Here is a 17,159-nt window from a genome sequence, read left to right on the forward strand (position 1 = left end):
TGAATGCAAAAACTCAAGGACGTGACTCTCATTAGTCGAAACTTTGTTTTTACTACAATCTACTTTTCTTTCCACGCACACCATTAAAAACAAATTAATTGCAATATTTAAAAAGCCATCATGATTTGAGAAAAATAAGATCTTTTGTGAGACAGTTATATTTATGAGATAGATCGATTCAGTTCATATATATATTAAAAAGTGATAATTTTGACATTTAAACAATATTTTTTTATAAGTCGAATTAGAAATCTTTAACTCAAAATCCAACCATGAATCGGTATTACATAAATTTTTGTATGTTAATAATTACACAGGTTGGACAAAATTGAACTGAACTTTAGAGAAACTGATAAATCGTAAGATTAAAAATTTGATATATATATTTTTAACTTTAAGTGGGAAAAATTGGATTCTAGTTACTACTTACTAGAGATGCAATCAAATATACTAGTGGAATTCATAATTATTTTGTTATATTTTAATTATTATTTGAATGACAATTATGCAACTATATTAAACATATAATCTGTAGAAATAAAACACTGTCATAAAAGTTATAAAACCACACAAAATTATGTTAGTACAAAGGACCCAGTGGCTTATTAACAATATAATAACAATAAGTAAAGATATTAATATTTAATGGGGAAAAAAAATCATCTAATTCCGCTTGCCAGCTTTTTACAAAGACAGTCGAAAATTAAGGTAAATAGATCAAATTATCATTAACAACTGTATACTCAGAATTAAATAAATATTTATTTGAAATCAAATGGATTACCCAATTATATATAATACACAATTTAGATTGATTTAATGGCAGTGATTGAATCATACAAGTTCAACAGTTCACAATATAGCAAGAGAAATAAAATTCAATCACGACCTCATCTCCACCATTTCTTCGAGAATTACAGACTTGGGATTCACCATCGGAGGCCCCTTCTCGCGTCGCTCGAGTTCCTCCAGCCTGAACGTAACGAGTCGATCCCAGTTCCCACCTTCAAACAGCACCCCCGCTTTCCCATCTGTGATCCTCTGAACAATCCCACAATACATGTGGAAAGGATTGCTCGGATTCTTCACGATAGCGATCATTCCGGGCAAAATCAGCGGCAATTCCGGGGGCTTCGGTTTCTTCACCAGACTTTTATCGAACACGAATGATTTCTCCTTTTTTGGAGGTGGGTTTTGCGCGATGAACATCTGGAGACCCCTTTCTCCCCCTGGGAATCCGCCTGTCAATCCCAGAAGCTCCTTTTCGAACCCATCTTCTGGTATGTTCGGGAGAGACGATGACTTATCTTCTTCTGGTTTCGATTCAGTAGCGAGCTGGGATGATTCGGGTACCTTTCTTTTGAGTTCTTTTCCGAGATTTTCTTCGCCGCTGCAGAGTCCTCTTCCCCCCATGATTTCGTAGAGGTTGAATTTGGCGGTGGGGATGTTTCTGAATTGGGGCTTGGTGTTTGTGCAAGTTGGTGATTTTTGAGTGGTGATGATGGGATTTGATCGGCCGAGGAAGTGGGATTTGGGCAGTATCGGGGGTTGAATAGTCGGGAGGTGGAATGAAGCAGCCATGATTCTTGTGTTTTGTGTGGATGGAACCTGTGAAGACGAAGGGTGCAGAGATGGAGTGAACTGTGAAGTCTATGGGAGCTTCGAATTGTGGCCACAACTCAATTTGGGCTTATATCTGTTCCACACCAACAGTGTTTTTAGGCCAATTTATACAAATAAATCTCATGTTACAAGTCATAATGTTATGTTCTCTGATTTTCTAGTAGTATTTCATATTTCTCATTTTCATGATATACATAACTCACACACATATTAATAGATATATAATTTTTACATTTTTAGTCTTAGAGTCGCTTTCTTTTGTTATTTAATATATTTTTTTAGATTTAATCATTATCATCAATGTTCTAATAAGCTTGATTAAACGTCGTTTACATAAGTTTCCTAAACATTTTGCTTTAGCCAAAAGCAGTTTTTAAAAAATAAAGTTTCCTAAACATTTTGCTTTAGCCAAAAGCAGTTTTAAAAAAGTTGTCAAACATAATTTGATTATATTAAACGTCATTAAATACGTTTAAGTATGACTTTTTGAAAACAAAAAATGATGAATGAGATACCAGGATAGAACACAAGTCAGCGGATTTATTAGTTAGTGTTGATGGTAATAACATAAGGGTGTGTTTAGTTCGTGTGATGAGATAAGTGAGATATTGATAAGTTGGTGGATAATTTAAATATGATGTATAAAGTATATTGTTTGGTGTGAATGATTAATTTAAAAATATATGTATTGTCCTGTTTGGTGCAAGTGATAAAATTATAGATAGATATTTATTAATGACCAACTACCCAATATGCCCCTACTATCTTTCACGATTTACTTATCAAAACTCAATAATTTCGTTCCAAAACCCACGTCCTTCCTCATTTTTTACCCCAACATCTCGTTCAACATATGGAGAAAAGGAAAGCATGTGAAGGTTGGATGTGATGTGTCTTTGACGATCTTTCAAGGGTACATAAGTTTTCCTCTTCTGGCTAGGTACTACCTATTTCGTTCTCTGATTTTATGTGCCTTTGATGATATTTCTTCCCAGATTGTTTTTAAAAAAATTTGGAATGTATGTGAATCGATTCTGTGGAGATGTTGAAGGTGAAGTGCATATTAAATTTGAAATCTCTTTTTAATTAGTGGTAATTTAGTAGCTATAGTAAACTTCTAGAAGAGGATTCGTCCATTTCCAAGAGTGATTGATATAAGAAATACAAGACTTAATCCTCAATAAATGAGAGTGAGGTAAATTTTACAGTATCCAATAATTTCCTGGTTGAAGGCCAACTGTAACGCCCAAAAATTCGTCACGTAAATCCGCATGCATAAGTAGGGGATTTAATAATTTTAAAATAATGTAAAAATGTGTTAAATTGTTTTTATGAGTTATTATGTGAATTATGTGATTTATTTGCATGTTTTAAATATTATTGCGGCATTTAAACTGCTAGATGGTAATTTATGAAATTATTTGAGAAAGGTTATTTTATGATCGCGTAGGCGGGACCGTGGACGGACGAAATATTACTTTTTCATCCAAAATATTTTATGAGATTTTTAAGAGCCCTAAAATATTATTTTAAGGTATTATTTCATGAAAATTGTAGCATTTATTAGTATATATATATGTGTGTGTGTCCATTTTTATCCAAAGTAAGTCATTTTAATGACTTTTAATAACTTTTAAAAATCCCTTATTTTTATATTTCGGGATTTAAGTTAAATATCAGATTTAATTATTTTGTATTTAAGAGTTTTAAGTTTATTTTATTTTATTCAATAATTACTTAATATCTTAACCTTGTTTTATTAACGATTTAACATAATCCTACCCCTTAAACCTACCGTAAATTCACCTAGCCGCCTCCTCTTCCCTTCTTCCCCATCTCCACGTTCCCCAGCAGAGAACTCATCCCCATAGCCGACTTGTAAGATTTTTCCTATTGTTTTTTAGATCAGTTCATCACGGAAAGCCGTACGCTCGATTTAGACGTCGTTTCTTACAAATATTCATCAAGGCACGTTTGATTCCATTCTTGAACACCATTTAGATCATATTACAAAGTTTTTATGCATGAATGATCTGATAATGCATGTGTATGTGAATTGAAATGAAAATACTCAAGTTCATGCATGCACTCACGTTTTTACACTTGTTGGATTGATTTGATTCATGTTTCTGGCCATGGAGAGTTCGAGCCTGCTGTCCTATGTTTCATGGGTCTAAAAGGGTCCCTTGGGGTCAGGTTTGGTGGGTGGAAAGGGGCTGGAGATGGCTAGGACCGAAGCCTTCTTCCTTGGCTGCAAAGTAGATTACGACAGTTTCGGGATTCTCGAATCGTGGGTCGCTAGGGTGGTGTAGGGATCGGTTCAAAGCAAGGCTTGGTTTGTTGGAACCGCCCAGACGTGGGCTACGTTTGGGCGGTGGAGCTCCGGCCATTCGATGGCCGGAGCTAGCCGGCAGCAGGCCTCAAAGCCTGCTGTTGCTCGGCCGTTACATGCACAATTTTGTGCAGGTCACATTTGTTGAAAGTGGGCCGTGGGTTCTTGTGTGTTCATGGGCCGGGCTTGGGTCCTTAGATCCGGGTCCGGGTCGGGTCAATATGTGACGAGTCAAATTAATTTTAGTTTGGATCTAGATTTTTATTAATTGGGCTCGAGTATTTTATTTTAATCAAGAGTTTAAATTATTAATTAATGGGTTTGGGGTTTGGTTAATTAATTAATTGGACTAATTTAATGGGCTTTAATAATTATTGAGGTGAGCCCACTAATTTGTAATAGGTCGTGTGATCCATGAGAATTATTGGGCCAATTTGTGTCGGGTTTAGTAATTTTATCGGTCAAATTTATAAGTTAATTGTGAGTTAATAATTTTATTAATTTAACTTTAAGTTAATAAGTTGATGAGCCTAAATTATGTTTTTAGTGAGCCCATTAGTTTTTCATGGGCCTGGGGGCCCATGAAACTTAATGGGCCAGGTCAGGTTGGGCTTTTGAGTTTTTGAGTCAGTTTATGAATTTATGGGTTTAAGTTAAGTGGTCAGCAACTCGAACAAGTCTTTGGAAAAATAAATGTCCGTAAATATATATTTAATTCATATATATAAGTATGATTTTTAAGAAAATAAATTAAATATATATTTACGGACAAATTTTCATGAAATAAAGAAATAAAGAAAATTTTTATGTTCATGCATCATTAATAATTTTTATGATAAGTTTAAGTGCATGTTAAGAAAAAATACATTTTTATGGAAGTTGAAGTGAAGGTGAAAAGTGATGTGGTTGGAGCCGGGATACCTAGGCCCGGTGACCTTCCTGATAATGTTTATGTATGATGAGCTTATGGATCCAGCTGAGAGGGCTGGTGAAGTGGCAGCACAGAGGTGGAAACCCCACCGCCGCGTACGTTGGTTTTTTTAGATTGATCAATCGCTTAGTATGAGGCCACCGACATGGATACGACCTATTGAGAACTAAGAAATCATGATAAGTCATTTTATGAGATTCATTAAATATGATGTTTATGTTTAGCATGATGATGGTGCAATATAATTATTTATTCGTGTTTATATGCATATAATTTTAAGACCATGCACATATAAGTATATTCACGTATTTTATATAATGTGTGCTTGTGCGTGGTTTCATATTGTTACATAAGGATAGAACGTGTTGAGCCTCTAGACTCACTAAATTTAAATGGTGCAGGTGAGCATAATGTCGTTGAGGATAATGTGTTTCCGACTGGCGGCGAGGGCGTATGAGTATCCAGACGGCTAGAACTCGTGACCATTGCTCTATGATTATTTTTACGTTGAGATTTAGAACACCTATTTTCGCACATGTTTTAGTACTTTAGATTTTTTAGTATATGCATGAATGTTAGATTTAATTATTTATTTTAAAGTTTGCATGGATTTTGTTGTAGAATTATTATTTAAAATTTTCATTATGGAATTTTTATAAATGAATATTTAGTAATTAATTTTAAGTATTTAATTGCACGTGTGTACTTTTATTGTATTTATTGTGTATATGTATTTTAAATTAAGTAAAGTTATTTTTAAAGTATATATATATTTATATTCATTATTTTATAGTTAGAGAGTTTTAAAAAAAAAATCAGTAGGAATTTTAGGACGTTTCACCAACACTTGTTATTTAACGATTATGGTGCTTGGTAGTTACCTGCACATCGAACGGGATATTCTTGGAATGGCCAAGGAGGATAGAAAGAGGGATATATAATATATGGGTAAGGCGTGAGTTTATTTAAGTCATGTTAATAAATATGTATCCCATGTAGATTATATTCAGTGGCGGAGCCACATATAATGGCAAATGGCATCCGGGCTGTAGCCCGGGTGGCCCGAAATTTTTTTACAATTTTATATATATTGATTTTGGGAAAATTTTAGATTAATTTGATAGTAGACCGGGTGGTTCGATTCAAAAGTTTAAACAATTCTAGAGTTTAAAATTTTAGTTCGGGTAGTTTAGAATTTCTGGCCCGCCATTGATTATATTAGGATCTATTATCCAACATGCTACCAAACCATGGTTTAGCCTAGTTTAGAAGACTATATCCCACCTAATACTACCAACCAAACGTGCCGTAAATGTATAATCTTGGATTGCTAAGAGTATCGATGATGAATATGTAGTCGATATTGATAATTTATAATTACAATGTATAAAAATTGCTAATGTTCTAGAGTAATCTAGTTAAAGTGAAATGGTATTTGATGATAAAATGAATGATAGAATAGATGGAGTAGCTAGAATCGGATAATTTCGAATTTGTTCTTGATGTGATAACATATAAGTTATAATAAAACAAAATGAATCATTTGAACATCAAGGGGGTGTAGCTCATATGGTAGAGCGCTCGCTTCGCATGCGAGAGGCACGGGGTTCGATTCCCCGCACCTCCATGTTTTTTTGTCTTTTTCCCCCTTTCCTAATTTCCTTTTTTGCCCTCGGAAATGGTGCATTTCCAAATAAAATTCCACATACTAAACACATTGATTTATTTTTATGATCGTTTTTATCATACCATCTCTATAAAATATATCTGATATTTTTGGGGATTTATAATTTTTTTTCAAAACTAGTTATGCTTTTTAATATATTTAAAATAATACTTTTGGGTATCTTAAGTATTTTAATCGATATATAAAACCATCATTTATAAAAAAAAAAATATCTCATTTATGTTTTATTGCTCGTGCTTATAATTTCTAGATTAAAAAAAAAAAACAAGTACCGAGCCTGAATTTAATTTCTTGACAATTGGCAAAAATTGCAATCTAACATTAAAAATCAATTATAAAAATAAAAATCTTCATTGAAGGACGTTTGGACATGGTCACATGGCTTCACTTCTTGGACATGCATAAAACCAGTATATATCTTTTACTATTTATTAAGTCTAAGCAGCTTATAAAAATTACGATGTTTTGATTTGTTTTTCATTTTTCCAAAAAGCCCTCTTCTTCCACGATTACTTTTGCATTTTATCGCTTGGTTTTTATCCGCTCCTCTCTCCACGTCTGAGGCAAGCCTCTTCACGTTCTCTCCCAATTCCCACGCTTCTTCTCGCTACCTTCAATGCAACTGATGGATTCTTCTCCAAATTTACGATTTGGAGAGACACGGTATTTCTTAATTTCCTCTCAATGTCTGTTAATTTGGATTTATGATTTTCTAATACTCCAATTTTCCTCCCCCTCCAGTTATCTTCTGGATTTACGAATTTGATTTTCCATCGGTCTGGAATTTTTTTCTGGATTTACAAATTTGTATGTCTACTTTCTTTCATGTGACATGAATCATATTACTTTGTATGACAAAAACTGAAATTTGGGTGAATCACGCTGTTGTTTCAGGCTCACATCAGAGAATTGTATACGACCATTCAAATTCGGTAAAATTGCGATTTATACTATTCATTTTAGATTGCGCTTCAACTCAGTGCATTTTTTTTTATCTTGACTTGCTATGAAATTAAAGTATTGATTCAATATGTGGTACCAAGAGTTTGTTATGAGGTCCGTTGCATGGAAAATACTTAGATTTCGATTGTTTCATTCTGTTTTGATTGTGAATTTGGTGGATTTAATATGTGCTACGAAGAGTTTGTTATGAGGTTGATGAGAGTTTAATACTTAGTGTGAACTTGAAGTAGATCATTGATTGCAGTGTTCGTGATTTCAAAAGGTTTACATGTCTGCTCTTTCTTATTACATGCGTACAAACATATTTCGCGCTTCAGAAAAATCGAATCTCGATGAAAAAGTTTCATTGGTTCGTTGTAGAAACAGTAAAACATTGGTGTTTTTTCCAAGCCTACAAGTTGATTACAGAGCTCGCTTCATGTGGACTGAAAATTGATAATTCATTGCAGTCTTTATCATGTCAACAAGTTTGCACATGAATCAAGTGATATATTCAATATACTTGAGTTCAAATTTAAACTGATTTAGTTGATAGTTAAAATAAGAAATTTTTTCTCCTTCAGGATTTCTCCTTGGTTTACAAACTCTCTGGACTAATGAGCCATTGAAAAACCAGTTAACAAATCTATTTTATGCTCTTATTAATCATTATTTTTTAATCTCTTTGTCTTATATATATATATATATGTGTGTGTGTGTATTAGTAGAAAAGCAGAGGGGATGATGGAATATTTATGCTTATTTTTTAATATCTTTTTATGTCTTATGTGTTTTTCAGCTGAAATTGAAAAACATCTCATGTTTGCAATGATCTCATTCTTTTATGTATATTGTTTTTAATTATTCTCCATGTCATGTTAGCAATAATCTCATTGTTATGTCGTACGTACTTGTTTTACTTTTTCTGAAAATATTTAACTGGTGATCGCTTCTTTTCCGTGCCTCTTTTTTATGAGATTTCTGAATTCGATTTTTCTTTGTTCAACTTGACTTTATGTGATTGTGATTTTTTTAATAGATCCAAATTTTTTTTGCATTTCATTCTCTTGATTTCTAGAATGAGAAATGAAATCAATCAATTAAGATTTCAAAATCGGAACTATTGGAATGCCTAGAATCCATTTCATTTCATTTGGATGTGAAAAATTTCTAAATAAGATTTTACCTTCTCAGAGTTTAAATCTTTCCCTGATGGAGGTTGTTCCAATGGAATATTCTGCCATGTTAGTAATGCAATCAGTTTTTGTGAAACGATTTTCATAAGATCATCTACACTTTTCACATTTTCTCCACTGATTTCATTAAACTTTCATTTGCGCCGCTAGAAAAAATTGTACCCATTCTTGGATTTATTGTTATGTTTCTTCATTAACAATTATATTTTATTTGAATCATTTAGTGTTTAAATTTATTTTTCCAAAAAATATAATATCTTTTTCATGTTCACTTTTGGCTCCATGCAGTCAATTTTCTTGAACTGCCACCTAATGTGCATTTCAAGTTTAAAAATTCAAATTAATGACCGAGAATCGGTAAAGATAGAATCAAATATATTCAGATTCATTCGAAATCAGTTTAAATTTAACTCATGGATGCGATCTATTTATATATATATATATATATATATATATATATATATATATAAAACTTTACTATGCTGCCCACCTATCATGTCCACCACCATTTCCACCAATGATGTGACATTATTCTATTGGATGTGATAAATTGTAGGTCCAATAGAATAGTGCCACATCATCGGTGAACATAATTGGTGGGCATGATAAGTGGGAAGCATAGTAAAACTCTATATATATATATATTTCAAATTTTAATTTTAGTGAAACGTTTTCATATTATCATCTACACTTTTCTCATTTTATCCTTATTAATTTCAGTCATCGACCCAGAAAATATGTCTCATTCTCAATCATGTATTCATTCTCAATCATATAGCGATTCTTCTTCAGTAACAATTAGTTTTTTGAAGCATTTAAATAAAAACATTTAGTGTTTGAATTTTCTTTTTTTCAAAATTTAAAATAAATCTATTTTTTATATTGATTTTCGGCTTCCAATCAATACACATTTTAAGTATAAAATTTGAAAGGTGTGAGAATCAGAAGGGATAGGAACAAATTCTATTCCGACTATATTTCTTAATCAGTTTAATTTTAAACTCACGGATGCAATCTATAATTTTTTTCCAAATTCTTTAAATTTAAATTGCTATTACTTTAAATATTGTTCTACTATATATTCTAACCAGATTTGTACCTATCTCTTGCGATTCTATCTCATTAGTTTAAAATTTTAAGCTTCAATGTATACATTTTATTTAACCTTATAATTCTTCATATCTATTTTACTCTTTCTTAATTAATAATTATATTGTTGCGTTTCTTTTTTATTTGTGGTTCTATTGTATCATATATATTCCAAACCTTAGATTCATATTTGAAGCTATCTACATTTATTGAATTCTTCTCTCATTGAAAATCACTTGAGAAAATTTAGATTTCAAGAAAATATGTATTTCATTCTCAATTATATTTTATATTCCTTCTCCAGTAATCATTAATTTTTATTTGAAGCATTTAGTGTTTTAAATAAATTGCTCCTTCAAAATTTTATTTCATTTTTGTTTTGGTTCTCGAACTTCAACCACTAACGAAATTATTTCATAAATGAAAAAACACAAAATTATCGATCTTATCATTTCAAATGTTAAATTATTTTCAACATTAATGTAATAACAGTCAATCAAATTCTCAATGCATTTATTTTATCATTTGGATAGCAAGTGCATTTTCGGTTGTCCTCTCCACTACAACGCTCATATTTTACAAACAAAAACATATGATATCTAATTAATTAACTGGGACAATGCAAATTTCACAACAGCAAATTGTCTTGATATCAATACAATTATTGTTTTGAAAAATATACACGATTACTTTATAAACTAATTATAATCCTTTATGATTTTCACTTAAATACTTAAGTTTAAATTTCATTTAAAATTTTCTACAAGCTCGCGTGTGCCCATGTCAAGACCGATATTTACGAGTTATCTTTTAAATATTGACACATATTAAAATGCTATTATAGTTGCAATGTAATCTTCAGCTCCTACATGAGCAAATGAAAGACAACATTTAAATACCGTGCGAAGACGCGAGCACGAAGACAATTATTATATGAAGAACAATGACAAACACTCATATTGATGGTGATATTGATAGCAATATAATAATTTTTCACATCAAAATTGTGTGGTAAAACGATCCGTATAATCAATATGAGTAAATATCACACATAATATTTATTATAAAAGACCATTATATATATGGTATCAAATTATATTTGTTCAACACACGTATTGTGTGTGTGCCCCGTCCGCTAGTTTAAATAGGCCGAGCCCAATGAAACCGAGTTCGGATTTTTTTTAATTGGGCTGAAGATCCAAATGTAATTAACCCAATTCATCTAACAGTTATACTAATTACACTTTTATAGGGTTGCATAAGTTAAACTTGGACCCACCCAGCCAACTCAATTGACAATCTTAGACGCCACTAAGTTTCTACGAAATAATTTGAATTTGAAAAATGACGTGAAATGATTATAAAATACGTCGAAATGACTCCAAAAATAACTATTCAGGATTTGTATCCATTAAAATTAGATTTATATAAACAAACCAAAGTTTTTGTGATTATAGATCTCACATATTTGGTTTTAAAAATTCATAAATCCAAATACATCATTACCCCAATCACTGTTCAAGATTAATAAATTTTATATTATTATTAGTGACCATTAGCTATAAAAGGGAATAATAATAATGCTATAATATATTTGGTGGTGTAAAGTTATCAATATTAGGTGGCAGTCAGGCTAAGCGACCAAAATTTCTGTTTTCCTAAGCTACAAATTCCACGTTAGCAGGCTCAATGAATATATACATGCCCAATCTCGATCATGAAAATAGTAACTTTTTTTAAGGTTGCGTATGGAATCAGAAGATTTAGATTCGAGATAATATTTGAAGAAAATATTGGAAATGACTCTAATTAGCATATATTTGAAATTTACTACAATCTATAATTATTAAAAAAATAACTAGTTTGACATTTGAAATCCATTCTCAATGGAAAACTTAACTAAAAAATATAATTGTTATTATGGATTTGAAATCTTTAACTTTAAATCCATTAATCAATTTGGTTGATATAATTTGAAGGTTACTACATTAAACCCATAATTTTATTCAGTACGCATCTAAGTTGCTGTGGGTTATAACAGCAAAAATCACTGGTCTATACCAAATATTAAATCTATCTGTTATTTTTTGAAACATAATATTATATAAATCGAAACCAGAATCATTTACCAAATATGTGTTTTATCCATATGCCAAAATGGAAACCAAAAGTAAAAGCATAAAACTCATTTCGGTCTCAACATTCTATTGTATGCATATAATTAAAAATGATCGATCTGTGTTAATTAAACAAAACCCATAATTATATATATATATAATTAATCGGAAAATAAAAGGATCTACGACAATCTAATTATGAGATAATTAAATACAATTAATTTTAATAACCTCTATCAACTTTCTTCTTATATTCAACCTGGGCAGGCGATCCAAATTCCACTAGCAATTGGCAAAATCCTTGGCAGCGAGCCAACGTGTCTATATAATATAGCCAATGCACACTATTTCCGCATACTGACTCCCGACTCCTATAGTCTCTAGAGCTCCCCTTTTGTCTCTTCTCCTGCATTTTGCATCTTGAAAATCTGATTAATTATCGAATTTTTATTCCGGATTTGGCACTACCCTCGATCGGAACGATGTCGCGGAGTATACTTGTGACCGGGGGTGCGGGATACATTGGGAGCCACACCGTGCTGCAGTTGCTGTTGGGAGGATACAAGGCCGTGGTGGTCGATAATTTGGACAATTCTTCCGAAATCGCCATCAAGAGAGTGCAAGAACTCGCTGGTGAACATGGATCCAATCTCACTTTTCACAAGGTCCCATTTCCTTGATTTCCTCCTCTTGGATTTTTATGGGGTTTGTGATTTTTGGTTTTTGGGTTACGGTTTGTGTGGAAGGTTCGATCTTGGTTAGTATTTGCGTACTGAAGTGGGGTTGATTTCGTAAAATCGAATTCCATAGAGTTTTGATCGTTTGTTATGCAGTGGATCTGTTTTATTTTGGGTAGTTTCTGGTGTTTATGGCTTTGAGGATTCATGTTGAGATATACACATTTTAGTTTTGATACTGATGCCAGATTGGGTGGACTAGTGCAATTAATGTGAATACTCAGATAGTGGGCTAATTTATTGCCTATCATGAGTTTGATCATTGATCTACATTTCTCTCTGGGAGTGAGCCCCTAATCAAATTTACCATGCCGATTGAATCATGTCACTATGGCTGGAGCTACGCGAGTTGTGTTTGTTGCTACAAAAACGATTATTCGTCTGCCTATTAGGTTTTATAAGATCGTGTTGTGGGGTAAATATTTGAGTTTATTGTTTTCTGAATTGTGATGAATTAGGTGGACCAGAGGGGGTGCTTTTAAAGTGAATCTGGGAAATTTTCTTCTCTTCATCTTAGTCTCGGCCTCTAAGCCAGCTGTGTCTTATAATAAAATGAATTGTGATGGTGTTTTTTTTATGATGGTAATTTTTAACTCCACTTCAATGGTTTGTATTTGATTGCAGATAGATTTGCGAGATAAGCCTGCACTTGACAAACTTTTTGTTTCTGAAAAGTGAGTCTTTTGTTGGGTTTGTATTATTAAAATTTTATTGTTTATCCTCAAATAAATATCTGATTTCAGTAGGGATTGATGAAAAATCTGGATTCATGGACTCTAGTTCACAGCTGAAACACTCATTTTCTTTACTCTTTCCATTAATGACATGTATCATTGTTCTCCAATTACCCTAGGGCCAGTTATGTAGCAGATGCCAAATTCTTTTGATGTTTGAAGGAATTTGGTTTTCTTTGGTGTAGGCGGAAAAAATTACACATTCATTGCAAGCTGTTTATATGCTCAGGATAGTTAAAAATTCAGAAAAACATGTATTATGGTGAGATCAGTGAATAGAAACCAACTTAAGAAAGAAACCAAACAATCTTTGAAGGATCATAAGAAGATGTCTTCCAATTGTGTGAAAACTTAAAATATTGGATTGCATTGGGCACATCTGGAAAGAATACGATCGTCAATCGATATTTGCATTGATCAAAAGTTGTGTTATTAATTAGTTGAGACTAGTTACCCAAGTTGGTTTGTCATCTTATTCCTCGAAATGTCGCCACAAAGGCGGTCTCGTTCTTCATTTAAATATTTAATACTATTTTTTTCATTTAAGAAAACTATGATCTGTATATTTCTTTTACAGTATATATTAAGACGCTCATCTCAATTTAGATCTCTGGGATAAGTAATGGTGTTTAACTTGTCACGAGATAATTTTATCAATAGAAATTTGATTTGTTATCCATTTTAATAAATCAGTAGAGGGATTTGTTATATTGGTTCTTCAAAAAATTAAGCATTGACCCCACGTTTGCTGCTGAAATTGCACTCAATTTAGGTTTGAGGCTGTTATTCATTTCGCTGGATTAAAAGCAGTCGGCGAAAGTGTGCAGAAACCGTTACTGTATTATGACAACAACCTTATTGGCACAATTGTTCTACTAGAAGTAATGACGGCGCATGGCTGTAAACAAGTATCTGTCTAAACTATAGTGTGGCTCATGTATATATATGTGTGCTTGTGTGTATTATTTTCAGTTGATTCCTTGTCTTAACTGGATTTACTTGCTCTTTATTTTCAGCTTGTATTTTCGTCCTCAGCTACTGTTTATGGTTGGCCAAAAGTGGTACCATGCACAGAAGAATCCCCCATAAGTGCTGCAAATCCCTATGGACGTACAAAGGTAATTATTGTGTCAATTATCAGCATAAGTTAAATGAATCTCATCTAATGATATTAATCTGCGGTTGGGGTTGAATCCGGGAATTATTGGAGGGGGGTGAGATGGGTTGGCTCATTGAATAAAATTTCAAAAACTACTCGTATGTCTGCCCCCTGGTGGAAAAACTGCTTCCTGTAGTTAGCCCATGGCTTGTTTGTTTGAATTCCTTGAGAAGTGTCAAATTATTGAATTCACTTTACATTATTTCATTTACGCAGCTTTTCATTGAAGAGATCTGTCGTGACATTTACAAGTCCGACTCTACATGGAAAATCATATTGCTGAGGTACTTCAACCCAGTTGGTGCACATCCTAGTGGCTATATTGGTGAAGATCCCCGTGGGATTCCGAACAATCTCATGCCCTTTGTACAACAAGTTGCTGTTGGAAGGCGGCCAGCCCTGACAGTTTATGGAACTGATTACAAAACAGTGGATGGAACTGGGGTAAGTATTCTGATATGCATGAAATTTAGATTTTTGACAACTCTTCCAGTCTTTTATTTGTTGGTTTAGGGAACTGATTACAAAACAGTGGATGGAACTGGGGTAAGTATTCTGATATGCATTATGAATGGGTATGAAAGTACATGTACTTATTGAAGTTGGGATTTCATCATATTTTTTAAAATTGGACTTTTCTGCATGGTACAATTCTTGATGTTGTGGTTTGCAGTATATATTTTCGTTCAAAATCAGGCTGAAAACTTGTATCCTAATTATATAGATATCATTGGGTATTGATGCATTAGTATATTTATTTCATTTATAATCCGTTTTACTACTTGTGACTTCCCAGGTACGTGATTATATCCACGTTGTTGATTTAGCCGATGGCCATATCGCCGCTTTGAAGAAACTTGCTGACCCTTCTGTAGGTATGAACCCTAATTTGAGTATTTGTTCAAAGCTTATTTTCCTATCTTACTTGAGGTTATTCTTGTAAGATTCTGCCATTCTGGCGTGGATTTAGAGAACTTAAGGTCTCATTGTGATTCTTAAGGATACTCAAATAAAACTTTTATAATAGTGGTTGGTGAAAAGTAACTTCTCATCTTTTTCTGGGTATACTGATAACAAAAAAGAATTCAAGTACTTAGAGATACATGGTTCAATGGATTAACTGATTATGGTCCTCTCGAGCTGGAGTACTTTTTTTTTCTGCCCCATTTAGGACCTCTGATTTGATATTTTTTTCCCTTGCTTAGGCTATCTCATGTTAATGAATTAACTTCCTGCAGGTTGTGAGGTATACAATCTGGGTACTGGGAAAGGTACCTCTGTGTTGGAGATGGTGGCAGCGTTTGAAAAGGCTTCTGGGAAGGTCAGTTCTTGAGATAATATTCAGCCCACTTAAGATTTACACGTTCTAAAAATGGCCCTTGATGTAATCCTTGTATCTTTTCTTGATATCAAGTTCTTAGGTACACTGCATATTTGTTTGTTAAAATCGTGTATCAAGCAATACCCTCTTGCATAATTTCATATCATTTTTGTGTGCGTGTTTAGAAAATTCCACTGGTGATGGCTGATCGACGCCCTGGTGATGCTGAGATTGTGTATGCTGAAACAGAAAAAGCTGAACGTGAATTGAACTGGAAGTAAGTGTTAAATCATGTTAAGGCATTGCGTTAACAAAAAGAAATCACCTCATTTTTAACAGCACCACATAATCGACAGCTTTCTTCTTTCAAATGCTAAGTACCTGATTTGCCACATTTGGGCTAACTTGAAGGGTTCACATTGTTGCAGGGCGAAATATGGCATTGAAGAATTCTGCAGAGACCAATGGAACTGGGCCAGCAAGAATCCTTATGGTTACGAGTCTCAGGCTCCTTAATCTCTAGTTGAAAGTTGAAACATGTGTCGTCCGGTAACTGTATCTTCGATTGATCGGTCATTTTCTGTCTTGCTGCTTTCACGGATTGAGGTGCTATATATTATCGCCTTGGCTGAAACACCCACAAAAAAAAAAAAAACTCGGAATTCTTGTCGATTTAGGCTGAGTTAGCCAAATTTTAATGGGGTTTTCTGAGAAGAAAGCTTTACCATCTACTGTGTTACATGAGATCTAATCTTGGATACATTTCAAAACTTGTTTAGTGAAAATTAATAAATGCAGAGACAATCTGGCCAATCTTTTTTCTTTTGCTTATATTGAATATCTCAGCGCTTGCATGTGGTGATCTCTTGTTCATTTTGTTCTTTGCATTTCGTTTAGAAGAAAATGAACCGAGTATTTGTAACATGAACCATATTGCAAGCACGCATGTTAAAGAGTGTAAAAGTCAATGCCCGGTAGGTTTTGATTATTTTTCCCTTTCATTTTTGTTGTGTTGAGTGAGACCATAATATTGGGTCATGATAATAAATAATTCATCCTTTTTAGTCGTTCAATTGAAAATTATCAAGAGTCAATCATATAATTATTTAAATAATTTATTTAAAATAGTCTCAAAGCTCACTTTGAATTTGCTAAAATCATTGCCTTCGCTTTGGATAATCACATTTTATAATTTATATTATCATTATTATTATTACTACATTTTTTCGGGTAATTATAATTATTATTACACTTTATTATACATGTATTTGTATTATATATAAGTTAATTA

General features: G+C 32.8%; 2 protein-coding genes, 1 long non-coding RNA gene and 1 other non-coding gene across 5 annotated transcripts; 3 read left to right on the forward strand and 1 right to left on the reverse strand.

Annotated features, from left to right (window-relative positions):
• Positions 1 to 749: 749 nt before the first annotated feature.
• Positions 750 to 1,693, reverse strand: LOC140872798 (NAD(P)H-quinone oxidoreductase subunit S, chloroplastic-like). Its single transcript, XM_073275684.1, has one exon. It carries the CDS (start codon positions 1,579 to 1,581, stop codon positions 883 to 885), a length of 699 nt encoding a protein of 232 aa, XP_073131785.1. The 5' UTR covers positions 1,582 to 1,693; the 3' UTR covers positions 750 to 882.
• A 4,747-nt stretch (positions 1,694 to 6,440) lies between these two features.
• On the forward strand, positions 6,441 to 6,513 carry TRNAA-CGC (transfer RNA alanine (anticodon CGC)). The gene has a single exon. It is a non-coding gene; the product is annotated as a tRNA-Ala (tRNA).
• A 553-nt stretch (positions 6,514 to 7,066) lies between these two features.
• LOC140872752 (uncharacterized) lies at positions 7,067 to 10,070 on the forward strand. The gene is made up of 3 exons (XR_012147913.1): positions 7,067 to 7,236; positions 7,315 to 7,380; positions 7,468 to 10,070. It is a non-coding gene; the product is annotated as an uncharacterized lncRNA (long non-coding RNA).
• A 2,058-nt stretch (positions 10,071 to 12,128) lies between these two features.
• On the forward strand, positions 12,129 to 16,730 carry LOC140872749 (UDP-glucose 4-epimerase GEPI48). 2 transcript variants are annotated; one of them, XM_073275632.1, is made up of 10 exons: positions 12,129 to 12,582; positions 13,279 to 13,328; positions 14,161 to 14,296; positions 14,405 to 14,506; positions 14,764 to 14,991; positions 15,061 to 15,093; positions 15,344 to 15,422; positions 15,786 to 15,868; positions 16,054 to 16,145; positions 16,297 to 16,730. In XM_073275632.1, exons 1-10 carry the CDS (start codon positions 12,400 to 12,402, stop codon positions 16,382 to 16,384), a joined length of 1,074 nt encoding a protein of 357 aa, XP_073131733.1. In that variant the 5' UTR covers positions 12,129 to 12,399; the 3' UTR covers positions 16,385 to 16,730. The 2 variants fall into 2 exon arrangements, with proteins under 2 accessions (XP_073131733.1, XP_073131734.1); XM_073275633.1 differs by lacking the exon at positions 15,061 to 15,093 and having other exon boundaries at positions 12,140 to 12,582.
• The last annotated feature ends 429 nt before the right edge of the window (positions 16,731 to 17,159 follow it).

The sequence above is a fragment of the Henckelia pumila genome, unplaced genomic scaffold (genome assembly GCF_033568475.1).
Source record: "Henckelia pumila isolate YLH828 unplaced genomic scaffold, ASM3356847v2 CTG_477:::fragment_1, whole genome shotgun sequence".
NCBI classification, from domain to species: Eukaryota; Viridiplantae; Streptophyta; class Magnoliopsida; order Lamiales; family Gesneriaceae; genus Henckelia; species Henckelia pumila.

Bases quoted from the DNA above. Each gene is read 5' to 3' on its own strand.
- LOC140872798 (XM_073275684.1), bottom strand. From the start codon at position 1,581: ATGGCTGCTTCATTCCACCTCCCGACTATTCAACCCCCGATACTGCCC.
- LOC140872749 (XM_073275632.1), top strand. From the start codon at position 12,400: ATGTCGCGGAGTATACTTGTGACCGGGGGTGCGGGATACATTGGGAGC. The intron at 12,583-13,278 runs GTCCCATTTCCT...ATTTGATTGCAG, and splicing joins CCAATCTCACTTTTCACAAG to ATAGATTTGCGAGATAAGCC. The intron at 15,869-16,053 runs GTCAGTTCTTGA...GTGCGTGTTTAG, and splicing joins TTGAAAAGGCTTCTGGGAAG to AAAATTCCACTGGTGATGGC.